Genomic DNA, 17,609 nt, shown 5'->3' with positions numbered 1-17,609 from the left:
GCGGCGCTGTCACGTGTCCGGAGGGCGCGCGTTGCCATGGCGATGTGGGGATGGCGCCGCAGTGCTGGGCCCTGCGGTGCTGCCGCTGCCGCCGGTTCCAGGTGCAGCAGGTGGGTGCGGGCCGGGCCGGGGGCAGCGGGGAGCGGACAGGGGCAGCGGGGAGCGGACCGGGGGCAGCATGGAGCCGGCCGAGGGCAGCGGGGAGCGGACAGGGGCAGCGGGGAGCGGGCCCGGACTGACCCCTCCGCTCCTTCCTAGGCCAAGCGGAGCGGGAAGTGGAGCTGCTGCGTGTGCGGCCAGCGGCAGGCGGTGCAGAAGGTGAGGGCCCAGGGGGAGGCCTGTGCGGGGACAGCAGCCATCGAGGCGGGCACGGCCCGTGCCGGCTGTTCTGGCTTGAGTTAACACCTCAGCTGATGAGGTTACGTGGGGTGGAGCCCCACGTCGTGCCTTTCCGTCAGCTTTGTTCTCCTTGTTGGCAGCTTTACGGCCAAGGGTCTGCCCTGGACTGCAGGCGCCATGTCCAGAAGCTAAACCTGCTGCAGGGGGAGGCGGAGGAAGCAATCGGGTGGACATTTCGGTACAGTGTTTAATCTTTATCAGCTCATCTGTTTACACGTGCTGTGGTTGTGGAGTACCTCTGAACACCTGGGGTGCCCGTTACCTAATTTGGGCTCATGGGAGGGGTTTACCTGTTGTAAAGTTATGAGACGTGCCAGTTCTGTCGTCCCCTCATAGGAATAAGCCGTTTGGTTTGGTGCCCTGCCACATTTCTTGTGACAGGGAATTTTTTCCAGGTACGTTTATTTGATCAGTAATGTGCGTTGCTCACACCTTTACCCATGAAAATGCATGCAGTAAAGTTTGGTTTTGGAAGGGTTTTTCTAATTGCCTTATGTACTGTTTGATGAGCTGAGTGTGGGAACGCCCATCTCACAGACTGGCATCAGGGCAGAGCTGCATCCTCAGATGAAAACGTCCCCCACTCTGGGTGCTGCTGCTGGCATGCAGGGGGTTCACACTGAATCTGTTGTGTAATTGCTGCTGCTATTGATAAAAAAAGACTTGCTTAGTACAGACATTTGGGTGTTAATTCCTGCTGGGCTGGAAAATCTGGGCAGCACTTTCCTGTTTATTTCATTCCCAGACCTGTTTACAAAGCACCTGATCTTGAGCTGGTCTTGACCTGCTCCAGCTTCCTTTTCACTCAAGGTTATTTCCAGAAATCAGTCAAAGCATGTTAGATAACTGAGTTGCGTAAATGCCGTGCTTCAGGGTTGAGCTTTGGGAGGAAACCTCCTTGTTTGTTCCCTTTATCAAAAAGGGTTATTTCTAGTCTCAAAACATTGGGAAATTCAAAACATTGTGAAAGAACTTCCCTTTTTTCCATGGTAGCTTGGGATATCATTAGTGGGGTTTAACCTGTGTCCCAAAGACATGCTGGGACATCGTGTCATAACATCCCTAGTTATGATCAGTTAGAATTTATCATTTCATGATTAGCGGCTTTAGAGCAAACTTGTTACAGTGTTTGTATAGAAACTACAAAGTTTCTATAGAAAGCTGTTCTCTAACTAGTATTGTCACATATTTGGGCAATATATCTTGCAAATCCTTAATTTGACATGGCTTTTCTATAGATCATTTACTTTTCTGACATGCCTCCTATCCAAAGTACCTATCCATGCTTCCTATCCAATCCCTTGTGCTGTGAGTAGGTGATTTGAAGCTTATAAACCATCAGAGAGAATTGTGTTCTAGAAACTCTAAACCTCTGTTTTAGGTGCGTAGAAGACTCTGTAAATGACAGCAAAAATACAGCAGCCCAACATGCAGACAGTTCAGTCCAGCAGGTAAGATACCTTCAAAGCTGAAGTAAATACCAACCCATACTGCCCAAGGTGGATCACAGTGAAATCAGTGATCCCTTTATAAGGTTCAGACAGCTGGGATAGTGTATGTAATCAGAGAGAGAACAAGGTGTATACAGAAACTGTTCCACTGGCGCACTGGACGTGGGAACATGACACGGGAACATACCCTAAACTGACTTGTGATTTGAGGCATTCAGCACATACATAACAATGCTAAAAATGAGAACTCTGTATTTTGCTGTTTTCAGTCATTTTGCAATCTTATAGGAGGGAAGAGCAGCAGTCAGTCGCTGGAGTAAATATTTGGACAAGGACAATGAAGATCAGGAAGATGAGGAGGAGGAGGCGGGTACAGAAAGGCAACTGTTCTGTTCCCGAAGGAAGACCACTGTGGGAGAACAAAGGTACAGAAAGACCTTTAAATTTTGGTAATTCCTGCCCCTGAGCAGTGACATTTGGTTTGGAGGTGTGGGAAGTAGCTCAGCTCTTATAGCTCAATAAAGTACAGGTTGCAGTGTACAACCTGAGCTGAGCAGGGATTTGGTATTTGGGGATAAAACTTCTCTTATTCCTAGAGCCATGCATTTTGTGAGCATTTCTGGTGACTTGTGAAATAAAATCACAGTGGAGCTAATCTGTCTCTTTGTGAATCGTTTTCTTGGCCAGAAAACACCAAAAGAGCTTCCTCTCCAGTGATGCTCAGGAGTATGCTGAAGAAAATGAAGTTTGCCAGCTTGCCTACCAAGCCAAAAAGGTTAAACCTGGTTATTTTAGTTGTACAAGATGTGTCCTACCAGTAAAACAAAACTTTCCCCTGACCTCTTTTATGTCATCATAACTTTGAATTTTTATGAGTCTTCCTCTGCTTTTCTAATTTGAATGATTGAGGAGAAGAAAAAAAGTTGTCACAAGTTTCTCTCTGAGAGTTTTTAGTCAGGTGAAAACAATGCCACCTTGTGTAGGTTGAGTGGTTGAGCCAGATTCCTGCCTCAGCACAGCTGCAGTCTGTGGTGCTTTGCCTTACTGAGCAGTGGCACCTATGTAGTAATGCAGTGACTGAAGTTACTGTGATTACCTGGAGCATCAGTGAAGTTGACCTGGGTCTCCAAAGCCCAGAGCTCATAGGCCCCCCCAGTGCACCAGCCCAGCTCTGCCTCAGAGGGCTGGTGAGGATTCGGGTGCATTTGAAGGAGTGCTCTTTCTTTGCCTGCAGCTTGGCTGTGCATTCTGGATTTATAACCCAGCTCTCTCTTCTTACAGTGCAAGAAAAGTTCAGTAGCAGTGCCTGATCAAGATGATGGAGATGCTGTTTGTGGACAGAGCATAGCTCCTGCTATCTGTGAGCCCATAGTGCCTAAGAAGAATACACCAACCCCAAGTGCTTGTACCAAACCCTCCAAGTGGGAAAAATTTCTCTCACATTCTAATAACTACAGTGAAAATGCTGCCAGGGTCACCTTATCACCACAGGAGGGCAGTGGAAGGTTGGGGCTACACAGCATGACTGCTGCAGATGCTGATACGGTCAGTAGATGCTCAGAACAGGCCCAAAGGACTCTATCTCAAGGTACAGGTTTTGAATTTAAAAAGTGTATTGCTAGCACTGAGCAGATTGGCTCGAAACTGCCTGGCACCATGGTGTCCAGCATCAGTTGCCCAGCTGGGGAGGATGTGTTATTCAAAGAACCGCAAAACCAATTGATAAGGGCAGGATCTGGTGTCATAGACACCACTGGGGGAAGATGCTGTTCAGACAGCACAAGGAGGACAAACACCTTTGTTAACTGTAGCAATGGGCCAAAGCCTAGCATAATTTCTTGTGAACACCTCTTCTGCACAGGTGATGAGTTTGATGATGATCTCTGGTAAGTTCAGGCATGTTTGGCACTTCTTTCTTATCTCTGTAATGTAGTTGGTATGCCAAGTACTGAGGCAAGATTTACTGTAAGCCTTGAAGGACTGCATTATTAAAGCTGTTTACTTGCTGCATGGCTGTGTCTGGGGGAAGGGCATGAGGGTGGAAGCAACTGTTGCAGCAGACAAGGACTAAGGTTATAGAGTGTTGTCCATCAACCTCATCTGTTAGAAAAGTAGGTCAGCTTGGGAGGAGAAAGTGCCCAGGCTGTAAGGATTCCAGGCCAGTACAAGTAAAGTCCATAATTCATTCCCCATTACAAACTACAGCTTTTTGCTCCTGTATCACCTCTTTGTTGATATCTCCCTTAGCAACCCTTTCTTCCAGATCAGGCTTCAGAACCAGCAAAGCATTTAATTTCTCTTCAGCAGTGCAGCCCTAAGGGTAACCAGAGATACCACAGCCCTGGGCTGCTTCCCTTGCATAGGGAGCTGCCTGCCGAAAGCAGCATGATCTCAGCCTGGTCCCTCCACATTTAACTTGGGTAGTTAAACACTCACAGAGACTGATCACAGGAAGTAGTATTTATTTTTCCTCCATTCTACAAGCACTTAGAAACATGAGACAAACTCTTAGCAGAAAGAAGAATGAACCACTGGGTGAGTTGTACTGTATTGTCTGCTTTCAGTTAGAAGGAAAGTGCTTTGTGTTACACAGATTACTACAAGTGAGGTGGCTGCTTGGAATACTGGATAGCATCTAGTGCTGCCCCAATGTCGCAGTTCTTTGTCTGCAGGAGTCGAGTGAGCCATCCACCCTCATCAGAGAAGCCCATGGAGAGCATCTGGGACAGAGACTCAATAAGGCGAGGGTCTGCTTCTGTTAAGAGAAGAGTAACTTAAAGTTGAAGCACTTCATGTAACTGGCAAAGTAGCCAAGGCAATACCACACATTAGGTGGGTTTGCACTAATCCTGGTAAATCTAGCATAGCTGATTAAAAGCTAGGAGACATGCTCCCCTTTGTCTGCTGGGAGGGAGATATTTGAGGTAAGAGATCTATCACCACACCCCCATCACATATATCCCACTCAGCCGTAAGAGAACAGCTGAGTCAGACTCAGCTGGCCTTGCTGCAGGGCTGTGCAATGCTGATCTAGTTTAAGTGGCCTTGTATACTGTTACTGGCTCCAACCAAAATAATGCTGTCTTAAAGCCACATGATGTACTACTAGTTCTCATTCTGCATTAAAAGGCTCTCTTGAAGAGTACATAGCAAGGACATGATTTAGGGTAACACCTTCTTTCATTTTGCTCAAATGGCATATTACTCTAAGGTCAGAAGTCTTAGTAAGACTCTGCTGCACACATTCAAGAGGAGAACCAGCTGACTGTCTCTAACAGGATGCAAGAGCTGCCATGCCTGCTAACGAAGTTACAGACAAGTTTAGCTGTACTGTATGTGACCTTAGTTTCTAGCATCTCCAAGAGCAGGTCTGCTTACATCAGGGAAGTTGGCAGCTCCTGAGTGAAAATTACTCTCTCCATGAAACCTGTACATTCTCTTACCTGGTGGGAGATGTGGGTAGAGTGCAGCTTCTCTCAGTCCTGTAGGTCCTGGCTGGGGAGGATCCCGAGATACATCCAGGGAGCTGGGACCAGTCTCTGGCATTTGCAGGGACTGAAGCTCACCTGTGGAAGGATCTACTTCTTTGGAAGATAAATGGGTCCAGTCCTCATCACCCCCTGATGAACTGCTGGACTCACTCTGTTCCTGAAATGGAAAGGAAGAGTCCAGATGCTGCAGTGCTTTCCAGGTAGGCTGCATGCTCCTGCTATCTGCCTTTCCACAAGAAATCCCACCACCTTTGCTGTACACTTGTAAAGCACAGGTACTGTGTATCACTTAATCTGATGGTATCTTAATACTCAGTCCCACAATGCATGCTAAATAATCATCTTTTTAGTAAAGCCTCAGCAAGTAAGTTACTAAATTAGTGTCACAGTTCTTGTACCTGGGACTGGAAGCTGCCATCTTCCGTTTGTGTGGGCACAGGATCTATCACCATGTCTTGTATCTGCTCTGCAACAGTATTTACTTCTGCAGCAGGCTCTGTGTTATTCCAGTCCTGTTTGGTCTGAACATTCTGGTTAGAAGTACCACTGCTTGACTCAGCATTGCTCTTCTCTTGATTGGGAGCAGCAGGAGTCACCTTGCTTCTCTGTCCTCCATGTTCCACATCAATATCCACTTCAATACCTAGAAGTGCATTTGAGATGGAGAAAGTCTTACACAGATTTTTCCAAAGCAGTCTTAAACGAGCATGGATCAGTCCTTGTCTAAACACTGCAAGGTTTCTGTAATCATACAATTTGCCATGTTGCATATAGCTATGCACCAAATAGTCATCCTTTATCTTTTAGATAAGCCATACATTTAGAGGGTCAGGGCAGAAGTCATCCATGTCTACTTGAGGCAGGCAAACTCCTGAGTCACCACTGACTTAACAGTAGTGTTACAGTGGTGACATGTTAATGAAATCTTTCATTTCCTCCCAAAGGGGGGCTGAAAAGGTACTGAGTGGCTGTCCTAAGTCTAGGCATTATTAGTACCAGGAGTAAATTAAGCCTCTGAGGCCTAGTAGGATGAGGTAGTTCTGGTATCAGTCCCAACAGCTGCCTGCTGCTGTTAAAAGGACCTTTAAGCCAGTCTCAGGGTTTGGGATAACAAACTGTAAGCCACTTACCCAGGGGGCTCAGAAAAGCTGCCACACTCTCCCCAACGTTCTTTAAGAAGGTGACATTGGGGTCCTGAGGCTGGCTGTTAGTAGAAGCTTCTAGAAAAACAACTTCTGTTAGCACACACAGATGCTCAGAGGGAAATGGCACCTACAGTTACCCCATGAGATCTTGGTGCTCACTTCCTGTCACTCACAAACACTGACAACAGCAGCATAGAGACAAAAATCCAACTCTGAGCTACCTCTGGGATGGAAAGCCAGTGGCATTAGCATTGTTAAGGCTCATTAGCCATGCTGAAAGGCAGATCTGGAGTAGTGACATGCCTGACCTAGCAATTTGGCTTGGTTTGCTTCCAGATACTCTCCTCTATCAGCATCCTCATTGACTGTGGTGATCCAAGCATGCTTTAAAAATAATACCATTCTGAAAGGTGCTAATTATTTCAAGCATATCAGGTTAGCTCCTATGTCTATTTTTCCACCCAGATTCTACCCTGTGCTGCAGAACCTCAGCTAGTCTGACTCCACCACCACCTTGCTTACCAGGGCATCTCTTACCTTCTGCAGTGGGTGGACTGGAGGCTGCAGCGCTGGCTTGGGCTTGTTCAGAGTTCTGGCATGGAGCAGCAGGACCAGGATATCCCCAGCAGTGCATCCATGGGAAGGGGGGAACACCATGCCGCATTTTACGGAGCCAGCGTCCTCGGGGAAGCCACTGTAAGGAGCAGAGTTCATGTGACTCTGTTCGCACAGCCCTATTTTGAGTAATCGAAACTTAAATTTGAGGTAGTTCAGTAGTTTCACTCCACAGATTTTACTCACCTCAAATGGATTCAGCAATGGACTCTGGAACATCACCATGTTGTGCTCCTTGTGGATGCCTTTACCCTCGCAGGTGCTGCACAGGTCATAGTCTGGGCAGACAGTGCACTTGAACCTGGCACCCACCACTGGCCCCTCGCAGCCATCGCAGATCACGTTGGGGTGCACCATGTCGCGGGGGGGCTCCTGGCTGCACTGTGAGCGATGCTCCCGCCTGCACTCCTTTTTCTCTATTAAGGGAAAGGAAACTTTGCATCAAGAACAGGTTACTATTTAAAGGTTGGAAATCAGGCAGAGGAGAAGGAAGCACAAGCAGCTCTTGTTGGTGCAGTATTGACTTACTAGGTCAGTTTATTTTTACACTGGCTGCCAAACACAAGCCTGGGGGGGTATGTAAGAGAACTTCACCCAAGTGCAATGGGGATCCACAAAGATACCTGCTCCTCTAACTGAGCATGCCTTATCTAGAATAAACATGCCAAGAGACATGTTATGGATTAATGCTGCATTACTGAGTTTGGCTTCTCATCCTACCTTCCTAAGCACTACAAGAACAAAATGTTTTCAAGAGAGGGACCCAGGAAGAGATGCCAGGAGACAGAACAAAGACAACAGCCACTGGCTTGTGTGACTCATTAAAAGGACTGCAGATAAAGCTTTGCAGATATCCACGATAACAGAAGGGAGTGTCTAAGCACTCAATATACTGGAATTAAGGCTTCCTTATGCATTGTTGTGAATATTAAAGAGTCCTGGGCCAGGCTGGTGTTTCCAGGGAGCCAGCATGACAACAGTGGCTCACATTGGGCCAACCAAGATGACAGGGCTAGGAGGAAACTTGTGATCCCCTTGCCCCACCTCAGCAGGGAGAATTCATATTTTGGTGTATTGCCCTGCCCTTTATTTAATCTCCCCCCACAAACACTGCCGGTTACACCAGGTCCTTGAGGACAACGGGAAGGGTTGGTGCTTGTCTCTCACATTTTCGGCACCCTGCCATCAAGTGCATGACATCGAGTCCTGCCGCCGCCCTTCGGGGCTGAGCAACGTTACCTTTGATGTAAACACGGAAGACGCCATCCTTCATGTAAGGCATCGCCATCTCCAGCTCCTCGTCGGTGGAAAACGCAATCAGGTCCCCGTCTTCATCTAAAAGGGCAAAGTGGAGCATTAAGAGTCCCGGCAGCAGCCCATGCTGGGTACCCCGGGGGTGACAGCGGGGAGCCCGGTGCCCTGAGGTTTTCCCACCCCCCGGGGCGCCTCTCTCGGGCCCTGACCCACCGCCGATCGCGCAGAGAAGCCACCCCCGGTCCCCGCTCACCCTTATAGTGCATGCGGAAGGCGGGCGGCGGCCCGGCCCGCAGCAGCCCCTGGAAGAGCTCGGCGATGCGGTCATGGATGGCCTGGTAGCGGACGGGCAGCGGCAGTGCGAAGCGGCGGATCTCGCGGGCCGCCTCCTCCTTGCCTAGCAGGTAGGCTTTCACCGTCAGCGCCGCCATGGCTGTGGCGCAGCAGGAATTACCGTCGGGAGGCCGCGAACGACAGAGCGATGGGGCGGTAACGGGAGGCGGATCGGGAGCAGCGGCCTTATAGTGCCGCGGGGGAGGGACCGCTCGCCCCGCCCATCGGTGATAGGCTCCGCCCCCTGTGAGCCAGGCTCCGCCCCTCGGCCTGGCCTGCGCCCCGGAGCTGCGGCCGGGGTGGTCCATAGGGGTCTAGAGGAGAGGGGATGTGCTGATCACTGGAGCATCACCGGTGACTGGGCACTGGGGACCGAGTGCGGCAGTGGGGTTACCTTCTGGGTGGTCACAGTGGCCTCCCAGACCCACTGGTGGGCAAACATGACTGCAGACGTGCCGTGCACCTCGGGGTCCGCTGGTCCCCATCGCCTGTGTTAGCCGGGGTATGTGCTAACACAGCACTTGGCCACCCTGGTCCTGTTCACTACCTTCATAACGCCAACCCGGCCAGATGATGGAGGTGAGATCCCTGTGCCTGCCCCACTCCTACTGGGTGACAGCACCCATAGGAGGGCTTCACATGCTCAGCGTGGCAGGAATAAATAACTCTTAGGCTAATGCTCTTCCCTGAACTTGGTGTTTCAGAAGGGGGGGGCTAAAAATAAAGATACTGATATAAACACAACTGACATTAAGGAGGATGTTCTGGGGGCTTTCCAAGCTGGTTGGCAGCAGTGTTCTCGTGCAGATCAGATACAGTTGACAGGCCTCTTAATCTGGCCATGGGAGTCCAGCTGGCAGAACACACCATCTGTGCCATCCAAGGGTAATTAAATAAAGATGGATCGATGATTATCAGGTGCCTTGTTGGTATTAATTCCCTCTCACCCAAGGGCCTGACCACTCTGACTATTAGTGACATATTTCTTGGTGTAAGATAATAAAAGCTCAGGAGAAACTGTAATGATTTACCATCTTCTGCAGTCACGAGAAGGATAAGTTTTAATTGCCACAATGGGAAGGTTGTTTATTTCTTGACCTAAAGTATATACGTTAAAACACTTGGCCTTCCATATAGCTACATTTTTGGCATATGTGTGGTAATTTTGACATTGCATCACTTCTCTGGAAAACACTATTTACAATAAAAAGGTTGCCCTTTTAAAACCTTTACTGGTATTTTCTAGGAATTTCTATTTCCAGGTATGGCATGGCAATATTCCACTGTGAAGCCATGAGTTTCAGTTTAAACATGAACAGGTTCAGATTTAAGCATGATGATGCGGCACAGGGAATGATTCACCAGCTCTTACAGCACGAGATATTGAAAGGTTTGGGCACATGTATCACATTCACCTTCTCTTCTGCCTGTTTGCTGTGTGTATTCTTATCTCTGAAAGCGTTGGTGAAAGCTACTGACTTGACATCATTGGATTATTGCTTTTCTCTATAAAATGAGAAGAAGGGCTAGCAGTTGTAGGACATGCAGCACAGGACACTGCCAATGCTGACTCTGCCTTGCCAAGCAACACTTCCATTGTGTCCATCTCACGTCCTGTTTCTGAGGTCCCTGATGGCCACTTTTGGTCTCTTTTATAGAGCCAGAGATTTTTATTTTGGGACCCAGCCCCAATATATCCTTTCCTTAGGAAGTGTTGCTGCCATCTTATACAGGACCGATTGCTTATTCCCCTCTCCATCATGCCTGGGTGTTTGAGGCACAGTGGGTTGTCCTCAAGTTGTTGAGTCTTTTCAAGCCACTTGTGTCTCCACATTAATCAATGCATTTATCAGGCGATGCATAAAATTAAAACCAGAAATCTAAGCTTTCCTCCATGTGAACCTTAATCCAGTTGGCAAACATGGAGGCGGCCAAAAGCCAGAGGGAATTTCCCTCCTCCTGGTGAGAATGCTGAGTCACGCTCAGCTTTCTGGTGGTGACACCATGCACTTTAACAAAACATAAGGAAAACAAGGCTTTCACCAGGCTGCTGTGAGCTTACCTCACCCGTCACGGGACACTGCTGACTCGGTGAGTCATCTCCTTCTCTTCCTCCTGGAGGCTGGGGATTTCCTCTCAGCAAGCTCTTCTCTGGTCCAGACCTTGGACCTCCCTCTCCCTGCGTTTCCTATTGCCCCCAGCCCTGAGATGCACCTCTGGGCAGTTTCTCAGCCCCCCATCGAGGCCATGCGAGCAGCTGGGCTGTATTCCCACAGATGTTGAGATGTTTTTCCCTCTGTTTGCTGGAGGATCTGGGGTTTGCCATTCTCAGCGTGAAGCTCTGGCTGTGTGGATGTTTTCTTATGGTTCTTTAGGAATCCCATAGCATCACAGCAACCCCTGCTCAAAAACTGGTTTCTCAGCCCTTGGTGCTGAGCAGCCAGCTTCGCAAGTGGATGTGGCAGAGGAACAGCAAAAGGGGTGGGGAAAAAAAAGCTGTTTGAGTTTTAAATTCCAAATGTACAGAGGAAAGGCTCAAAAAAGGAGCAATGAGCATCCCTGCAGTGCTCTGCTTTCTCTCTACACCCACTTTCTGCTGGGAAGTGTTTAAAAACATATGGTGAGGTTCTCGTTCTGAGGTCACGCTCACCAGAATGCTCCTTATGGCCAAACTTCTCATGTTCACAGTAAAGCCCTGGCAGGATGAAGGCGGGGGGGTCTTTTCCTTGATTGCAAATCACTATAGAGGCTGCTGCTGATTTTCCTGAGGGAATTCTTCCCTAAATCATTGCTCCAGCCTGAGGCTCAAATCACTGCCCTAGCACTCGGTGAGGAGGGGAAGGTTTGTCTTATGTGTTTCCACAGCTCTGGCATTGATGTGTGGTGATGGAGGGACAGTGCAGAGCCACAGCGGAGGGGTCTCACTGGGCTGGACTGGGTGCTGCAGACCACACACTCCTTCCAGATGCATCTGGAGAGGTGCAGGATGCTCTGGACACATCACATCAGATGGTAGTGACTCAGCTTGATCCCATGACAGTTTCCCTCCTCCTCCAGCCCAGTGAAAACAGCTTGGTGCCTCTGAAGCAGAAACTGCCCTTCCTCAACTGCACAGGCAGAAGGGAAAGCTGGGAGGGTTTATTTTTGATGTCTCATTTTTGAGGTTGAATTTTCCTGAAGGTTAGCTCTGCCACGTCAGGTGTTTACACAGGCTCAGCACCACTTCTCATTGGTGCAACGTGTAACTTCTAAGGGCAGGAAATTCTGTGATGCTGTTTTCACTGAGACAGAGAAGCAGGTAGGGAAAACACTCGGAAAGCAGTCACAGAGTACAAGCACACTACGGGTGTTGTGAAAATATTTAAGGACTTCATGTTCCCAAAGGTGAGCAGGAATGCTTTGCAGCCTACATAAATTGCTTGGGGTGAATGTTGCACTGAGAACCTGATGTGTGGCTTTTGCCCTGAATTAAAGCATCAGCATGTCAACATAACCAGGGTAAACACCCTGTTGTGATCTTCACCTCTGGTGGCTAAGGAGAATTTGGAATGCTTCACAGCAGCCTATCAGACATACAGAAAATGAAGTTACCTTGGTTTATGAGACAAACAGCAAGTGCTGTTTGCCTGGGGAGGACTGAGCCCGACCTGCTCAAACTCCAGAGCCAAGCTCTTTAGCGAGCTAGATAAAATCAGCTACAAACCTGGATTACATTCCCTATCTAGGCCTAACAAATGTTTTCTCTAATTTCTGTAATGGCCTCAGGACCTCTGGGTTGCTTTTGGAGTGCTCTCCATGGAAGGCCCCTCTTTTCTGCAGCTTGCTCAGTACTGCCAACATCAACTGTTCAAAGATCATGAGATCCCCTTAAAAAAACCATCTTCTCTCTGTTTATTTGCTGCTGGGGTTTTGCGTCTCTGCAGTTCGTATTTTAGACTTTGACCGGAGCTCAAAGTCTGCTTGTTAGAAACAGAATAAAAGCCAAAACTGGGATAAAGGGAGGGATTTCAAGAATAAAAGGGAATTTTGCAGGTCTGAGAGAAAGATCACAAGTGCTGGCAGTTTTGCTTAGTCCCTCGTTTTTCACAAGAGAGCCCAAGGTTTCTGTTGTGCGAGGGTGCTATAAAGCTCATTCATTTCTTCAGACTCTTACGAAGACAAAGTGTAACAGCAAAAATTAGATTAGGCTTCATCCTTGGGAAAGAGTCTAATTAATTGTCTTGGAGAAATTATTAATGCTATTCTGTTCTCTTCCACTGCAGACACACCACATACCAGGGGTGGCAGGAGCCTTTTGCACCTCTGAAAATAAACCAGCCAACATCTAATGCTCTAAAACGTGTCATGTTATCTTCCTAAACTCCATCACAGTGGCTGGATTTCACACGCCTTCCCCACGAGCAGCTCTTGCTTGTCTGCAACCTCTGGGGAGGAGGAGAGGTTGCCATTAATTCCTGTGAACCCTGTTTGCTCCTGGGTTTAACACATAGGTTTAAGGCGAGAAAGCTGGGTGGGACAGAGCTTCTGGGGCTTGTTTTCTTTGCTGGTGAAAACAGTGTTGCTGGTGTGGTTGGGATGTGCTGCTGGCTCATGTTCTGTGGTGATGGTCACTTGGGCAATGCCTTGCAAAATCCCGGGGAGGAAGCACAGATTCCTCATTCTTTCCAGCATTCCCAAGGGTGATGTTCAGTGCATGGCCTTACTCAGGGATGTGCCCCTGTGAGCCCTGCAGCTCGTGGCTGGCTTCTGGCAGTGGAGACAGAAACCTGGTGCCATCCAAAGGGCTCCCTCTGCCGATTTCCTTCCTGGATTTTCTAGTCACCAGGAGAGACCTTTTCGAGCTGAAAAAACGTGTTTTATTTTATAAACTAGAGAAGAGTCCAAGGAGGCAGCAGACACAACCATCCCCTGCAGAAATGGGTGATCCGTGCTTTTCTTCCTACACACGTGTGGCTTTCAGCGCCTCAAGGCAGCCCCTGGGTGCTGAGCTCCCTTTGCCTTTCCAGAATGAAATAGGGTAGAGGCCTGAGGACCCATGTGATGGATTTCCCCATCTCAGAAGGATTCCCATGTCCGCTGGAGTGCTGTCAGATGGAAACATGCCCATGGAGCACATCCCTGCTGGCTACTTTAGCTCCAAGGCTGCAGCCGAGCATCTCTGAGTGCCTGGATCCCCATTCCCACCTCTGCTTCACCTTACATTACTCTCTAATTGATCCAAGCATTTCAAGCAAAAGACTTGGATCACTGGATGCCAAATATTTACACATCTGAGAACTATTTACTTGCTAAAAGAGCTCCAGGGAATGGAAGAGGACAACTTTTGCTGGAGGAATGATGTACCCACATATGGAGCACATGAGCTGCCACCTCCTTTTTGACTTCACAGGAACAAGTTCAGGTGATGGAGCTGTGTAAACTCAGCATTGCAAACCGAGCCTCGCTGTATGGCTCCTCCTGGTCTGCAGTGAAATAAAACCAGACCCATTAATAGCAGAAAACAAGGGCAGAATAATATTTAAATCTGTTTTCTTCCATCCTTCACCCAAGAAGCAGCTTGAGGCCATAACCCCGGTTGCCAGGTCTTTTGGAAGAGTGATGGTGTCCTTCCAGGCAGCAACTCCCATTTGCAGTATTCATCCAGCATCGATTTCCTCTCAGTAAACATTAAGTGCTGCTTCCCTGACCAAGAAGAAATGTTCCTGTGGAATGGCAGCAAATATGCACTCACTGCACAGCCATGGGGGCTGTTGCCTGCACCTCATCCTGCACACACACCCTCACCTATGCAAGGGTCCTTGTGCACACCCCCATACATAGAGATGTGTGCACCCCCGTGCATGCATACAGGTGCACGTGCACACACCCACATGGCCATATGGATGTATGGACCCAGACATCTGCACACAGACAGATATACACACCCAGGCGTGTATGTGCACACACACGTGTATAAACCCATGCAGGCATCCACAGGTATCTGTGTATCTCTGTACAGACACAGTTGTGTACACAGGTGTGTGTATGGGCGTCTATATGAATGAGCCAAGTATGTGTACATGCACACACACGTACACACACGTTTACACACGCACCTATACACATGTATATACACACACTCATGTATACACATGTATGCACACACACGTATGTATACACATGTATGTACACACACGCATGTATACACATGTATATACACACACGTACGTACGCACACTCACCCCTACCTCCGCAGTCCCCGCACGGGGGCGCTCTCCGCCCACTCCAGCCCCGCCCCTTTGGCCCCGCCCTTATGCCCCGCCCCCTGCCCCGCCCCGCCCCGCCCGCCCCGGCGCGGCCCGGCCCGGCGCGGTCGCTGCCTGGGGCCGGCCGGGCGGTTCGCCCCGCTCCGCTCCGCTCCTCGGCCGGGCCATGCGGCCGCCCCCGCCGGCGAGGAGGCGATGAGGCTCCGCAGCGGCACGGCGCTCACGCTGCTGCTCGGCTGCCTCTGCGCGCTGCTCTCGCTCTCCTGGTACGGCGCCTTCGGCGGGCACAAAGGTAAGGGGGGCTCGGCTGCTGCGCCGGAGGGGAGCTGGGACCCGGCTGTGGTTTGGGGTGGGGGGCGTTGGGGGACCCGGGCCCCGCCGGATCCCGGGGGTCCGGTGCGACCGGGACCTGGGGTAATCCTGACCGGCGGGATCCTGCAGGAGCCTCGGGGATCCGGACCCGCCGGATCCTGCGCGTCCTGGCCCCGCGGGACCCCCGGTGCGGGGCGTGCCCGCCCGTGCGCAGCAGGGCCGGAGGTGCCAGTGCCGGGGTTCCCTGCTCGACTCCGCTGGCGGTCGGGTCCCGGTCCGGGTCCCGGTGCGTTGGGCTTTGCTTCGGTGATGCGCTTCTTGCACCCTCACGTTTATGGTGAACACCTTCGTGCGCGAGGAGTGCGAACCAGGCGGGTTAAATCCTCGTGGAGAGGTGGCGATGCCAGCGGCTGGGGGGAGCAATCCGGTACTGGGGGCTCAGGGCAAACTGGAGGTGAGAGATGGGAGCAGCGCTCCTGCGGCTCTGTGCTGCGTACAGTAACTGAAGTGCACAAGGGACCAGTGCGAGGGCTGCCGGTTTCAGTGCTTCAACATCGGTGCCGGGCTTGCACCGAGTAGGTGGCTGTGGAGTAGGGAGATAGGGCCCCGTCCCATTGGGGAACCCCACACAGGTATCAGAGATGCTCACCACTGTTTTTTCCTGACAACGGAATAGCTGCTTTTGCCCATCCTGGCACTCACTAAAGCAGCGCACCACTCCAGCCTGGCCTGGAGGACAGTTGTGGTAGTTGCTTCTGAATTGTGTATATGACAATTGGGTATGGGTGCGGAACTCTCGTGTCCATGCTAAGTCACTCTGCTCTTTCAGTTCCTGCAATTTCAGAGGTTGTTAAAGGTAGGCAGTGTGGCCATCCAGCCCTTGACCCTTGCTTCCCATCACCATCTCTCCCCAGTACAGGTGAGAAGCAGCTTTTGCTGAGCGTAAGGTGTGACTTGGTGGCATTGCTGTCCCACGGCACACCGTGCACAGTCACGAGGTGCAGCGTGTGTAAGGTGCAAGGCTGGTGGCAGGGCTGGGGGAAGGTGTTTTGGCTCCTGTTGTCAGGATTACAGGAGCCCATGTAGGTGCTCATCCAGCTCAGCAGCAGAGCAGGAGTGCCTGCAGTATGCAATCTTCCTGTGGTAGCTGTAGGCTGCTTGGAGTTCTCTGCCTGTTGATCAGCTGAAGGGGTTTCCTGTTGTGCTACTGATGTGGTGTAAATCCCATTGGAGCTGCCTCACACAGAGGCTTGGGTGACAGGCACTTGTAGTGCAGGAGAACCGCCGGTGGGTTGGTTGGCTTCTGCTGGGGACATTTTTAACTGGGCAGAGCATTTGCACAACCAGGTGTATGCACTTTCAGCCAGAAATGTTAGACCGTAAATGTGATGCACTCTGAGAGGTGCGTTCTTGAGGTTCCTGCTGAGCAGTTGCTTTACTTGTAGCTCCCTCCCACAAATGAAGTGAAACTGACGTGCGATGCTGCACGGGCTCTGAGCAGTCACTCCTGGTTCCTGGAGCAGGGTGGCCAGCCCTGTGCTGTCTGTACTGTGTCATCCTTTGACTCACTTCTGTTTTCTAACAAATAGCTTTTCCCCATTGCTCAGTCAAGCACCAGAATGACAACCCTGGTCACCACTGTCCCTGTCCTTCTTGGTAGGACCCTCCCTGGGATCCGTGTTTTCCTCTGACAGCAACAGATTGTGTCTTGTGAACAGCGATGGCTACAACAGGTCACGAGCAGCGTGGGTCAGGCTGTGTCAGCACAGCAGGTTTCCGGCTATTATGGTCATTTGCGTATCAGGCTGTTACTCAATACGGAGCTGGAGAAGACCTTGAGAGGTCATCCAGACATCTCCTGCCCCTGTGCAGGATCGGTGATAACCAGCCCCTTCCTGACAGATGTTTATGATGTTTGTTCTTAAAACTCTCTGATGGCAGATGCCCAAGCTCTCTGGACAATCTGTTTGGCATTTAGCAGCTCTGCCATTTGATTTGTCTTACGATCAGAACAGAAATGTCTTTTCCTTCAGTTCAGTTTCATGGTTGCTCTTCTGTTTTCCATTTATGTGGGGCACAGGCGAAAGAGTTCCTTCCTTCTTTGCAGGAGCCTGTGGGACATTTGGAAGTTGCTGCTGTTTTCCTTTAGTCCCTGCTACTATCGATTAAACCATGCTGGTTCCTTTGATCATTCTTTTTAGTTTCTGTATTCTTGGTTTGCAGTCTCTCTTGTTCCTCTCTTCTGGACCACTGCCCTTCTTGAAGAGTGATGCTTAACAGAGTAAGGGATTACTTTAGGTCTTTCACATGCAGCGATACTGTTTGTACATCCCGGTGTGTTTGCTTTTTACTTTTGCTGCAGAA

At 50.0% G+C, this 17,609-nt stretch overlaps 3 protein-coding genes across 4 annotated transcripts in view; 2 read left to right on the top strand and 1 right to left on the bottom strand.

Moving 5' to 3' along the window:
* Positions 1 to 50: 50 nt before the first annotated feature.
* MRNIP (MRN complex interacting protein) lies at positions 51 to 3,852 on the top strand. Its single transcript, XM_005147338.1, has 7 exons — positions 51 to 110; positions 259 to 318; positions 480 to 577; positions 1,781 to 1,850; positions 2,139 to 2,275; positions 2,538 to 2,625; positions 3,132 to 3,852. Exons 1-7 carry the CDS (start codon positions 51 to 53, stop codon positions 3,738 to 3,740), a joined length of 1,122 nt encoding a protein of 373 aa, XP_005147395.1. The 3' UTR covers positions 3,741 to 3,852.
* Positions 3,853 to 4,295: 443 nt separating this feature from the next.
* SQSTM1 (sequestosome 1) lies at positions 4,296 to 8,869 on the bottom strand. 2 transcript variants are annotated; one of them, XM_013128583.3, is made up of 8 exons: positions 8,609 to 8,869; positions 8,341 to 8,436; positions 7,288 to 7,517; positions 7,024 to 7,180; positions 6,472 to 6,561; positions 5,740 to 5,984; positions 5,294 to 5,498; positions 4,296 to 4,605 (listed from the first exon to the last, which is right to left on the bottom strand). In XM_013128583.3, exons 1-8 carry the CDS (start codon positions 8,784 to 8,786, stop codon positions 4,448 to 4,450), a joined length of 1,359 nt encoding a protein of 452 aa, XP_012984037.2. In that variant the 5' UTR covers positions 8,787 to 8,869; the 3' UTR covers positions 4,296 to 4,447. The 2 variants fall into 2 exon arrangements, with proteins under 2 accessions (XP_012984037.2, XP_005147271.2); XM_005147214.4 differs by lacking the exon at positions 6,472 to 6,561.
* Positions 8,870 to 15,043: 6,174 nt separating this feature from the next.
* The window catches only part of MGAT4B (alpha-1,3-mannosyl-glycoprotein 4-beta-N-acetylglucosaminyltransferase B), a 49,577-nt gene continuing 47,011 nt past the window's right edge, over positions 15,044 to 17,609 (top strand). Inside the window, exon 1 of the mRNA XM_034066929.1 lies at positions 15,044 to 15,225. Within this exon, the coding sequence (XP_033922820.1) occupies positions 15,129 to 15,225 (97 nt within the window). The 5' untranslated portion in view covers positions 15,044 to 15,128. The remainder of the gene's footprint in view (positions 15,226 to 17,609) is intronic.

This window comes from Melopsittacus undulatus, chromosome 10 (assembly GCF_012275295.1).
Source record: "Melopsittacus undulatus isolate bMelUnd1 chromosome 10, bMelUnd1.mat.Z, whole genome shotgun sequence".
Classification (NCBI taxonomy): Eukaryota; Metazoa; Chordata; class Aves; order Psittaciformes; family Psittaculidae; genus Melopsittacus; species Melopsittacus undulatus.
The sequence above is the reverse complement of the archived record's forward strand: the minus strand, read 5'-3'. Positions and strand labels throughout refer to the sequence as shown.

What these genes read in the sequence shown, in the direction of transcription:
- MRNIP (XM_005147338.1), top strand. Translation starts at nt 51, where the DNA reads ATGGCGCCGCAGTGCTGGGCCCTGCGGTGCTGCCGCTGCCGCCGGTTC. An exon ending in GCCGGTTCCAGGTGCAGCAG is followed by an intron (nt 111 to 258) that starts GTGGGTGCGGGC and finishes GCTCCTTCCTAG; the next exon opens with GCCAAGCGGAGCGGGAAGTG. An exon ending in GCAATCGGGTGGACATTTCG is followed by an intron (nt 578 to 1,780) that starts GTACAGTGTTTA and finishes CCTCTGTTTTAG; the next exon opens with GTGCGTAGAAGACTCTGTAA.
- SQSTM1 (XM_013128583.3), bottom strand. Translation starts at nt 8,786, where the DNA reads ATGGCGGCGCTGACGGTGAAAGCCTACCTGCTAGGCAAGGAGGAGGCG. An exon ending in CAGTCCACCCACTGCAGAAG is followed by an intron (nt 6,562 to 7,023) that starts GTAAGAGATGCC and finishes TTGTTTTTCTAG; the next exon opens with AAGCTTCTACTAACAGCCAG. An exon ending in AGCTTTTCTGAGCCCCCTGG is followed by an intron (nt 5,985 to 6,471) that starts GTAAGTGGCTTA and finishes ATGCACTTCTAG; the next exon opens with GTATTGAAGTGGATATTGAT.